The sequence below is a fragment of the Falco punctatus genome, assembly GCF_963210335.1.
Source record: "Falco punctatus genome assembly, chromosome: 13".
NCBI classification, from domain to species: Eukaryota; Metazoa; Chordata; class Aves; order Falconiformes; family Falconidae; genus Falco; species Falco punctatus.
In genome coordinates, this window is record NC_137593.1 from 6784499 (window position 1) to 6797252 (window position 12754).

Below are 12754 nucleotides of genomic sequence, written 5' to 3' on the forward strand. Positions count from 1 at the left end.
CTTCTAACTTTCTTGCCTTGGCTCGTCACCCCACAGGGTGTGAGATAAAGCTGAGCTCTAAAGGAGTTGACAGCACTCATCGCTGCACACTAGGTGTTCAGCCACCTTGCAGGTCTGGGTTATCATTTGCTTTGTTGTGTGATATGTGTATTTCTCTGTGCTCGCAACAGCCCAGATTTTTGAAATGGAAGCACCTGATGTTCATAACAGCAACGAGAGAGCAAAACAAATGTCTGAATATCCAAACCTCTGTGTCAGCCAATGCATGTGCTACTGGAAGCTTTCTCTGTGATGTTGAGTTTAGCTGACAGAAACATTCTCAGAAACACAAGTTTGTGAGCTCCACACGCAGCAGTCAGAGCCAGGGTTTTCAATGTGCCAAGAGCAGCTCTGTGATGGCTGCAGTCTTGGCCAAAACACTGGGGTTGAACTGGAACTAAAGCTAAAAGCCCAGTTTACTCCAATGCAAATTAAAGGTCTCCATTTGAGCTGTAGCAAATACACATTAGCTACGTTATGGAATTAAGGCTTTTAGTACAGATGGTTACGGAAGCATACAGATATGAACCTACAAGCTTTGAAATGCCTTCCTGGGGTTCTGTTAGTTTCTGCAACGTATGCGTTTCTGCTGCAATGGCATTTAGTGTAAGACTTTGGCTAGATGGGATTGACTTTGGATATAAGCACATAATGAGCAGAAACTTTAGTATCAAATAGGCCACATGGTTTTCACAATGAAATAATAAAAGCAAATACATTTGTACTGTGCTAATGAGTTAAGACTGAGATGCTTAAAATTAGGTAACAAAGGCACTTTATACAAAGATGTCCATGCCGGCAGATATTGGTGAACTCAGGCTGCTACTTTCAAGATATTTGCAAAGTTCCTGTTTGATAACGTTGGCATTGTTGACATTGTAGTATGGATGCGCTATGTTTTTACTTGTGGAATGAAATACCCAGCTTATAGAGCACAGTTTTTAGCTAGTGGAAATAATTTACAAAGGTGTGAGTAAAACTGAGCTGTTTGGAGAGGCACTCTTACTGTGGGATGAAAAATCTCAAGTTCATTGTTTGTTTTGCTGTCGCCAGCTGAGAAATCACATTGCTGATGACAAATGCTAGCAAGCTTACCTGATTATAGTAATGTTAGTTTAAACTTTGTCTTGCTGCTACCACTTTGAAAATATCTACCATAATACATTTAATAACTTTCACGGTATTATTTATTGTGATGAACTCTATTTAACTCGCCTATCTTTAATCTAATGGCCAATACACAAATCATCCAATGCATATTCCGTAGTGGGTTACGAAAAAGAATGCATCCATTTGATTATATGTTAACTTGAAATTTTCAATCCACAGAATAAAATATTTGAACAAAGAAAAAGGCCCAACTTACTGAATGATATAATCCATTGCAAATTACTTTTTCATCTCTCATCAGCATTATACCTTTATCTCAGAGTGGAACGGAAGGTGGGTATTAATATTCAAAACCAACACAGGGCATTAGGTATTGCAGATCACTGTACAGAAGATCCAGAAATAGATGATTTACTTTAAAGGGGATAATCAAAGAAAGCTAATCAAAAAGCTAATCAAAAAGAATATTTAAAGTTGCCTTGATCATGATCCATAGGTACATATACAGGGAGAGGATAACAAGTACTAAAGGATCTTTAAGCTTTCAGAGATGAATGCATAATATAAAGTTTGGACTGGCCAAGATTCCAGTTTGTAAAGTGGGGGAGAAACAGGGGACAACCATGCAGCAAATTATCTGTTAGATGGGTTATAGTAAATATTTTATTATTAAACTGTTTAAATGGGGATTGGTTAACTTTCTCAAAATCAGTCTCTGCTTTCCTCTTTTGGCACCAATGCAGGAAGGTAAGAGTGCAATTCTGTTGTGTTTTTATGCAGGAAGTCAGATAATTCCTCACTATAAACCCATCTGGCTTTAAAAACCTGTCAGCACAAACCTTGTAGTGTGCCTAAGAGGAGGTACACAGTCACATGGAACAGATCACTGCTGAAGAAGAAGGTATATGTAAAAGTTAGTAATGAGGAGGGGAGCGATGTGAGGATGTTTAAGATGAGTTTTGAAGAAAGAGGACACCTGGCAGCTGATGTCAGGGATAGCAGAAGTTCAAAGGAAAGTATAAAACCAAAATCAGGAGAAGAAAACCAAAGGAGATACAAGATAAAGACTGCTTTAACCATGAGAAATAGATCAGGAGGGGAAAACCCAGTGATTTAGAAGTAGGATAAATAATAAAGAGCTTGGCAGATGTGAATTAAGGGCCTGAATTTTTTGCAGTAAAGATGTCAGCTGAAGGATTCGAGTGGTCTGTACAATGTTTTGAAGCCATGAAAGAAGAAGAGGACAGTGAGGAGGAAAAGCCTTTTCCAGCACTTAAAAGAATCATGAAAAGAAGAAACAGAAGTAGTCGATGACACACCAGAAGATTATATACATGACCCACTGATCAAAGCAGAGGGTGACACATCTAATCTAAAAATCTTTCTTCACAGAAGTAAAAAACAAAGGGTCCTGTTCACCATCTATTCCCTTCCTCCTCAGAAAATTTTGCTCATGGTTGTGAGGCAATGCTAGCGTGTTCTGGGGCAGAGGAGTAGTTAGCAAGAGAAGCGTGCATCAATAGCTGTTGCTTTGGTTACAAAGGCACATGAGCATGTATAGTTGTGACAAGTTATTTTCAGCTTTACACTGTGAAATAGAGAGAATATTAATAAAAAACATTATGTTACCTCTGCTTGGTGTCTCTGTGGTGGAAAGTCCCAGTGCAGTGTCACATGCTACATCATCCTGCATAATTGTTGCTGTGTGCTCTAATGACATTGAAGTCACCCCTGACGCCGAGTGCACAGAACTCATCAACTCGAGAAGGAAAAAGGTTGTTACTGGTGCTGGGGATACGTCTTCATGAATAGCATTTCTTAAGTGCTAGCTATTAACTTGAGTGGGAGCGGTACTGGGCACCCAGCTGCCTCTACTGCGTGTGTGTCAGCACATAGATACCGCTGAATCCCTAGCCTAGCCCACGCTAAGGCATACGCACAAAAGGCACAAAATTGCAGAGCAATCTCTGTCTCCCAGTGAAAATCAAGCACGGTGGGGGATCAAACAAATGGTTAGATCTCTACTGACATTTCAGAGCTTCTGCAGACAGAGATGACAGCAACTCAGGTTTAGGAGAAAGGCAGAGAAGGAGTGGGAATGGGGTGCAAATAGGATGGTTGTGCCTCTTGGTACTACAGGGGTCCATGGTGGCCCAGGCATGAACTCTCCATCAGGAAGAGAAACGAGCTGTGAGCTCTGGAGTGAAGCAGAGAGAACCCAGGGTCCTACCGCTGCGCTTACTATCTAGAAGATGATGGTAATGGCCTGAAGCGATTCAGTAGCCCCACTTCTGTGCTGTGTCCAACCACAGCTTCTGGTTTAGACTCCATGAGGAAGCACTGTGATGAATCTTGCCCTTCATGCCACTTTTTTCGGCCCTGTTACATAGCAAGACAGTCTGACCCCCTGGGGGAGAGGACAGCTATGACAGCTTCTCCTTTAAAAGTTTATTTTTTTAAGCTTCGTATCCATGACATCAAGAAGGGAAGTCAATGGATAGCAATGTTAAGAGACAAAAAAAGACATTCCATTTGAAGAAATGACCCCTTCGTAAAACCTGTTTGTGAACTCGAGATTTTAAATGAGTCTGACCCAGTGGGGAAAAAAATCAAACTGTTTTGTACAGAAGAACTTCTCTGCTGGAAAGCATATAAGAAAGTTCACAGGCACTGCAAACGCTAGCCCAGTGGGTAATTCTCTGAATGAGATGCACTTCGCACTCACAGCAGTGCTGAAATTCAGCAGCTCCCAGGACTGAGATTTATTCCATTCTACCAATAAGAACGCAACTAATAATAGTTTTAAAAAGGAATAATTTACCATGTGAGAGAAGATAAAAGACCAGATTCTCATCTTTATTACTCTGGCTAATGCAGACATATTTTGCACCAGTTCACATAAAGTACAGATGTCACAGATGTTTTCACAGAATAAACCCAAAATAAATGGGATCAGAATCAGACTTTGAAATTTTATCACAAGGGATTTACATTGTTCCTAGTATAATTAAATTCCCTGTGTACTCAAGGAAGACCTGAGGGCCAGGTCCACTGTAGGAGGCAGAAGGGTATTCCAGTGCCTGAGGCCCAAACACTGCAGTCCCTCTGAACTGCGCTTTGGTCGCACTGAAACAGGGAGTGTGAAGGCTGGGACACCACTGGCAGTGATAAGCTCCTGCAGCAATAAGCCTCTGCCAGCAAAGGCTTTAGCATCCCTTCACCTCCAAGTTTGTGTGCGAGCTCTCCTCAGAGCAGAAAGGGGTACCCTTAAACTTAAATTTGTGCTGATGTGGCTGAACAGCCATCTCAGCTAAGTATCACTCAAGAGACAAGTCTCATTGAAGTCAATGGTCTACTCCCCACATAAGTAATCTTTGTAGGCTGGGGTCTTACTTAGCCATCCTTCACAGAGCACTTTAGGTTCCTCTGAGACCATTTGTTACAGTCATTTTTTCCTCCGCTTCCGGTTGAAGAGTTTGGAAAGGTGTCAGAGGATTAGTATCATGCAAATTGCAAAAGGAAAGTGTCACTGAGGAAGGAAGACTTCACAAAAAATAGCTTAGGGGACTCTACAATATCCAGAATTAAATTTTATAGCAGTCCATAAAATTGAAGTATGAGCCAAGGGTTAACAACCTTGAATTTTGCCCTTAAAATTAGTCCAAGAAAATCTACTTCATTATAAATACGGTAGTACTATATAGTGTCCTGTTGATTGATATGCCCAAGAGCTACCTTTGTCGGCAGTCTTTTAAGCAGTAATCCTTCATTTTGGTCTTAATAGTGAGATAGGCACCTCCTTCCTCATTGGGCTATCAATTTTTACCTGCCAATACAGTTTGATGAGCTTGCTTGTATGCTGCTCAGTGCCTCCTGTCAGCCAGTACATATAGTCAGCAATCATGGCGCTCCTGATGACAAAAGCAGAATAAATGAGTGTAAAGGGAGAGAAGGAAAGTATATAGCAATGTTTAAAGGAGGTAATATTAAAAGAGTGTAACGTGAGGCTTGTATCAAGAGTACACATAACTCTCAGTCTTTGCCCAACTTTAAGACAAGCTTTAGTAAACATTTTTTAGCTAGCTGAGCTATCTGCAAGCAAACAACCCTAGATTTTTTTTTTTAAATAGCTTTCAGTATTTTATTCTGAGCAAATATTTAGTGACTGCTATACAACATTTCAGTCTGGCTTTTCTTTTTTTGCTTTAAAGTATTTCTGGGTGAAATATCATATACATAAGTATATTTCTTCCAGGACAACATCAACATGTATGACACTAGCTTGGCAGTCTGAGAATTTCACTTTTCTATGGCAAACTCAGACATAGTTCACCTTTGATTAAACTATATCTTAAAAAAATAACCCACCAAACTAAAAGTAATCAGCTATCTTGCTACCTAATTGAGTATGCTTTAGTACTCCCACTGTCTGTGACAATCATTGCATTACTCTTTCTAGACTGGAGGATATTAAAAAACTATTGTGCAATGGATATTAATGCAGAGTCTTAACAGACTTTAGAAAATCAGTTTGCTTTTATGGCTGCCTCTCCACACTGCTCTCCATTTCCTTTCCTCTAGAGATTCCGAATCCAATTAAATGTGACTAGATGTAATTCCAAATTGTCACTTTAGTCAATTAAACATATAATAATCTTGTGTACCTAATTACTAGCACCAAAAGTTTATTTGTTGATGTAGTGCTATCAGTGTGTACTTCTGCATGTTCCCCTTATCATTGCCTATATATTAATTGTGCTTTGACGTTACTGTAAATTGAATTTGAAATTTCCCCCTAGTTAAAAGTGTCTCACAAACAGTAATCCCAGTCCTGTTGTAATACCCTTTCAGAATGTACTTTCCAAGGCTGTATTATGTTCTTAATGAGATATAACCCAAAATACATGGATTTAACAATAAACATTTCAAAGCAGGCCCAGTATCAGGGGGTAACATATTGTTACAAACAGGAACAAAATCTTCCCTTAGATGTTCTCATACAGCTCCTGTTAATTTCACTGGGAGAAAAGTAATTCAGTAGGATCCATGGATTTCTGCATAAGGGCTGGATTTAACCATAAGCTTTATCCAATGCTCATTCAAATTGTTGGCAAAAATCCTCTTGACTGCACTAGAACAAAGAGCAGTTTCTAATTGAACATCGTTAGCCCAGCCGGCACAGGATGAACAAAGGATGAAATCCTCATTGCCTTGAAAATCACTGGCAATACTCTCATTGACTCCAAATGGTGCCAGAGTTTAATCCCAGGAACGACATATGGATCCTGTGGATGAAGCAGAGAAGGTGAGTAAAGCATCCAGCTTTGCCTGCTTGACCTGGTGATGGTTTTGAGGAAAAACCTTCACTGCATCCTGAGGTGCAAAAGGGAAATAACCATGTGGCACAAAATTGATGGAAGACTTTGAATGAATCTGTCACATTAGAATCTATCATATTATTCTGTACCTTTTGTCTACTGGAGGCGGTCTACAAAGCTTCCAGCTACTGTAGCAATGACAATAGCTAATCCGTAGCAGTGTATGTGAGCGGTGGTGGCCTCCTGCGGCCACCTTGTCAGAAAGAAGGGAATTTCAATCTAAATTCAGAGCAATTCCCAAGCCCTAAAGCTACATTTGCAAGTGGTCATTTACAATTTGGGATATAGATATACCGGCCCCCAACTGCTGTCATTTCAAAGATTAAAACTGGCAAATCCTTAACCTTGAGCGTCACCGTATTGCTGCCTGCCGCTGCGGGAGCACTGCCACGGGTTGAATGCAATCAGCTGGTACAGAGCCACTTGCAGCCTGCTCTGCCGTCCCTACTGCAGGCTACGCACTGGCAAAGCCAGGATCTGTCCCACTGGCAGCACAACACGACATCCAATTCGTGACCTCTGGCTTCTCGGCGGTATCCAACACTTCTCCCGGGGTGGCACTGCTTTCAAAGGTGGAGATGTGCACAGAGCCCTGGACAAATCTGGAATCAATTCTCAGACAAGTCACTTTATCTTTCTCTGTTTCTCAGCATCAGCTGTAAACTGCAGGCAATCGTATTTGACTGATTTAGTTGTTTGGTGTGCGAGTCCTCCTGGCGCAATCTTTTGCTAATTTTTCGCAGCGTGCTCAGCACAACACCACTCTGATCGTGGCAGAGGTCTCCAGGCATCACTGCAATCCAGACAAACACCTTTCCTCTTTATTCTTCCTTCTTAGTTGGTTCCTATTTAAATAATCAGAACCACGCTTACATTTCCAGCATTCGTGTTTAGTTTTTCAGCATCTGCTTTTATCCCTGATAGATTTCTCCATTATACCAGGAATGGCAAGGCACACACATAAAACCCCTCCCAGCCTTTCGAGTGCCTCCATCCCAATTTTACTTCTCCGTTCCTTAGCCGTCAGAAAGCACCCACAGGTCAGAACTGACACTTGCTATTGTGACCTCAGGGCTTATGAGGGACTTTAAAAAATCCACTTTCAAAAGAAACACTAGCATTAATGCTCTCTATGTGTGTGGCCTGTGTCCAACACCAAATGTGCCCAAGTCAGAGAGTTTTCTTTGAAGGCCTCCAAGGCTGAGTTCACAGGGCCAGACTGATACACGCAATAAGGAACTGTGAATTTCCAGATGCAAGGATACACGTGGTGTTACACTGTCTGAATATGGTTACAGGGCTGGGCACTAAAAAATATTTAGGGACCTAAACACTCAGAAACCAGAGGTCCAATTGGGATATTTAGGTAGGTTAAAAGCCTGGCTCCCACTGAAATACAGGAAGGCATGAAGCACTGAGCTGGGTTCCTAACTCCCTGTGAGCACCTACCCATGTGGCCCATAGAAACCCAGGTAACAAAGACTTTCAGTAAGAGACTGATGAGACTATGAAGCACTCTGAAATGAGACTTAAGCAAAATATTAAGGAAATACTGTTTGTGAAATTATTATTTAAGGTCCTCAGCCAATGACCCAACTCATTAACATCTTTTTCCCTCTCCATCAGAGTGAAAGCCTGTTGCGTGTACATATCTCAAGACACCATACTTGGTTTTATTTCTTTTTTGATAGCTGCATGCCTAACAGCGTTTCAGCAAAGCTGACCAACCTTCCTTCAATGATACGGCTCTGGAGGTTTTCTCCTTTATTTGGAGGGCCCTTCTTTATTTTGAAATAGACTCATTGGCGATGTTTTTTTACACTGTACAATGCGATGCTTCCATTTCCTTCAATGTACTAGTGAAGACAGAAAATTTGCGTTCCCCAAACTGAGAGGAAAATATGAAAAAATGAGGAGTGGAATTCACACTTTCTGACTCTGAAGCTTCCCTTCTTATATCTGATAAAAATTTCCAGGGAAGAGGTAAAGAATATAGGTGAAATAGTTACTCTTACAGGTAATTCTGCAATTCAGATTATTTTGGTTGTATGTATGCAATGATCTCTTCTTGGTTGGGTTAGTCCAGCGTTACACTTCCACCTCTGCTAAAGACATGCTGTATCTATTTTTAAAACAGTTTGAAAACTAGTTACAGAACAAGCTGCAACCATCTTTTCTAGTTGCACATTGAAAACATTGGTCCAATCTGCAGACTGATAAAATACTAAATACAGATCAACGGGGGAATCTGTAATGACTAAAGTAGCCATCCATTGTGAATTATAGTCAATTTTATAGGTAGAATTATAGATGGAATGAAGCATGCAAAAGTCTAGAACATACTGTAGGATTGCATTTTTATTAAAGGTTTATGGAGATAATATATATCTTGAGAATGAAGCTGAGTTGCGTCATTGTTCACTGGTACTCCATAGATAAAAAAGCAGCTCTGTGGTGAGTACAGCTGAGACTGGCGGGATTAATTCCCTTCCCCAACAGGGGTTTGGGAAGAGCAGAAAACAGAAGTCCTTGAAAGAAGTAATTTCCTGATACATTAACTGATATTCCCAGAAACAGAATGAGGGACCAGTCCCTGCCTTGTTACAATACCAATAATTTATATTAAATGCTATGTGTAATGTTATCAGTTGGAATCAGCTGTTACATTATGTGGAGATTTTGGAGAAGTAATGCCAGCCAGCAACAGACCTCGCTTTGATTTGTACCTCTAGAGAGGCTACATAGGAGTTGAACTTTGAACCTTCCTGAGCGCAAGGAACTTCAGGTACAAAAGAATGGGAAAATAGCTCCTGTTTAGACCAAGTAATGCATTTTTCTGCATGAAATGCCATCTTTTTTTTCTTGGTTTTTTTTTTTCTTTCTTTTCTTTCTGTTAGTGGGATCTTTCAGATAGTGGTATTAAACTATGTCTGTAAAGAACAAAGATACTTGCATTCTCTTTCTGCTTCTGACACGACGACTTAATTGATATTCAGAAATATTGGCCTCCTATTTACAGAACCATCCAGCAGTTTTGAATTACTAATTTGAAATACTTAAAACATGCCTGAGTTTCAGGTGTGCAGCCCACCAAATAGCTCTGTCTGAACCGAAGCAGTTCTGACAATACACCTTCAGGAACACCTTAGGGGATGTGGCAGAAAATGCAACACTTCCTTCTTTCAGAACGTGAGGCTTTCTATTCAGATTTTTTTTCCCTATTGCTGCTTTGGGCCAGTAAGAAGTTCCATAACATAACCAAACCCATCTGGGTTAATGTAGTAAGTCTGGATCCAAAGGCATCTTGCAATATCTGCTCAGTGTGGCCACTTGGTGGTGCAGAATAATAAGATATATTTCTATACATGCAAGTGAAAAGCACACCACAGATCCTAAATTGTCTCCCTCAGCCCATCTCCAGACATGCATAGGACTTGTAATAAGAGTCAAAGGTAGCTTTTGCTGCATGGCAGCTGCTGACACTATCAGCCAGCATACAGCCAAAGTCTTTGCCGAAGCCATGCAAGCCTGTGACAAGAAAATGGATGGTATGGGTGTGAGAAATATGCAGAGTTTTCTGGAATGCACCAAAGTGTTACATTCCCAAAGACGAGAAGAAATTAGCATTGTTGCTAAATACTTGTGTGTTCATTTACCAATGTAAACACTGGGGAAAAAAATGAGGGTAAGACTCAAGGTCAGCTTCTTAAGCCTTGACTGCTCCCCTTGAGCTACACAAAAAGGAAAAAAGCCCTGAAGGGGAGAGGGTGATTTCTTTGTAGGTGGCAGAGCCTTAGGAATAATTGCAGCCTATGCACATGGAAGTAACTTTCACTCTTCTATGCTATTCAGCCCCAATTGCTGCTAAGGTCAAGAGACTGATAAGTGGCAGAAAATTACCTTTGCTCCCTACCTCAAGTGATCTCACCTGGATCTGCACTAAGTGGTACTAATAGGCAGCCTTGGCTACTGCTACCTGATGTTAGTTGTGTGCAGACCTACTGTCTGGAAAGGGTAAGTGTACCTCTGTTTTTTCAGTTTAACAGAAACTTTAATATTCCTACTTAGATCAGCTCTGAAGGAGATACCTGGGTATTTGAGCTCTCTAATGTCAGAGTACTGAGTCTGAGATATACGATGCTAAATAAACTACTGCTCTCTTCTGGGTGACCTTTCTCATTTTCTTCTGAGGTTAGAGAAGGAAAATAATGTTTATAACTGGAATAAGTAGGAAGTAGTAATTTTAATGCAATTATCTTGTTTGAAAAGCGAACAAAATAATAATGGTTAATTTTTAAACATCTCCATATATCCTAAATAAATGTAAGCTTATTACTTTGATGTTATGGAGACACTTAGAAATGATTACATGATGAGAGATAAACAGAACTCCAGAATGCTAAGCAGGAATGAAATTAATAATGTCAGTATTTACCTATATGCAGACTAGCCCCAAAATGGGGCCAAAAGTTTTGTTATCAATGCATAACACCTTGATGTTGCTAATTCCTGTTGAGAACTGGCTAAAACTTCCTTTGAAGCATGTCACCGTTGGTCTTAAATGCATGGGGAAGCTGCGATAAAGCTCTCCTGTCCTGCCAAACCCTTCCAGGTTGGTGATGGGGTACGCTAGCTGTCTTTGCTGAAGTTTCTGGGTCATTAGTCCATTGCTAGAAAGCAGAAGTAGGTTTCCCGCGAGGCAAATGGCACCTGTATTTAGAACACATATATTTATTATCATCTGTCCCATGGTTGCACGCAGGTAACAACTTTCTGTGTCGCATTGAGATTGCAATGCAGTGATAACTAATGTTTCTCATTTAATGGCAACTGTTACGTGAGGACACAGAAATTGCTTCACAAACGTGAGCTGAGCAACACATGGGGAAATGACAAGTCTTTTAAAATGACAGGGGATGCTCAAGCAACCAGGCTGCTAAGCCCAGCAGGATCTTGGGCTCTCCATGACGTGGTGTGAAACACGCACCAGTCAAAATGCACGTGCTGTGCAAATCTCTGGAGGCACAGGAGGCTGCAGGGCGTGCGCAAACCTGGCAGCTGGGGACTCGGACAGGGATGGGAGAGATGGGATGGAACTTTCAGAGGCCCATGGTCTGTTCTTATTCTGGGCCCTGGCTGGTGCTTGCTCTGCTCTCTGGTGTGTCGCCATGTCCCCTGCTCCCGGGGCTAGGCGGGTACATTGTGCTGTCAGTGTTTGGGTTCACTTCTGGAGCGGGGTCTGGAGAAACGAGCATCAAAGGCTGCCTCTTCCCTCTGAGGGGACCCTGTCCCAGTGACCCGATTGACGCTTGGACAATCTCAAGTGATAAGGAATAATGTGCGTGGTGCAGTAGTGGCTGGTGATCGCAGACACGGATTAACGTGTTGTGTTGGTGTCAAATGAAGTAACAGGCCATGTGGCCGTTCCTCTGGGCTTTGCTCCCAGCACTTGTCCGAGCTCCTTCCCTAGACCCAGTTTATGAAGCACTGCTTTTGAGGGATTGCTCTGGGGAGGATGGAGGACACCTAGCCGGCGGGAGCCCTTCCCATCTGAGGGAAAAACATCCGCTTTCTCCTCTCACCTTGGGCACCATGCCCGCCTGTCTGTGCAGCGGGGGCCCTGCTCCCCAAGCAGCCCGCTGGGCCGGTGGCTCTGCGTGGGGGACAGCCTGCAGGTGGTGGGAGCAATGCGGCCCTGCAGCCACAGCAGCCCCTGGCATGGGCTGCGGGCAGGCTGCCATGCTGCGGCCCTGGGACAGCCGCTGGGCCCCAGCCCTGACAACTCCCAAAATACTGGACAGAGATAACCCTGCCCGGCTGCTAGGGCTGCCTCCGGCGTGGTGACCTGCAGGCCCCGGCGGGACCCCCGTGTTCACGTGTGGTGTAAGGAGCGGTTGCTATGACAACAGGTGTGTCTATATATTTTTTTTTCTTTTTATAGAATTGGATTTTTTTATTTCGGGTTAGGAAATCTGAAACAATTAGGCTGGAGAAGGAACATAAACTTTCCCCAGTTTTCCCTAGTGAGGGCCCCAGCAGGGTACCGAGGCCTGTGGCCGGTGTGTGCAGGAGGCAGCAGCTTCTGGGGTCCCCCGGGCTTGAACCCCCAGCCCCACTTAGATCCATTTAGATCCCTGTCTTTAGTACAGCTGTAAGGTTTGTGAAACAAACCTGGACATACAGGCTAACGCAAACTATTCACCCAGCTTTCTTGTGCTACGTTGTCA

The 12754-nt window shown here is 42.3% G+C and overlaps 1 protein-coding gene across 1 annotated transcript in view; it reads right to left on the bottom strand.

Moving 5' to 3' along the window:
* The window catches only part of SPATA16 (spermatogenesis associated 16), a 91081-nt gene that overhangs the window by 35136 nt on the left and 43191 nt on the right, over positions 1-12754 (bottom strand). The window contains exon 4 of the mRNA XM_080408968.1: positions 4976-5060. Coding sequence (XP_080265094.1) covers positions 4976-5060 — 85 coding nt within the window. The remainder of the gene's footprint in view (positions 1-4975; positions 5061-12754) is intronic.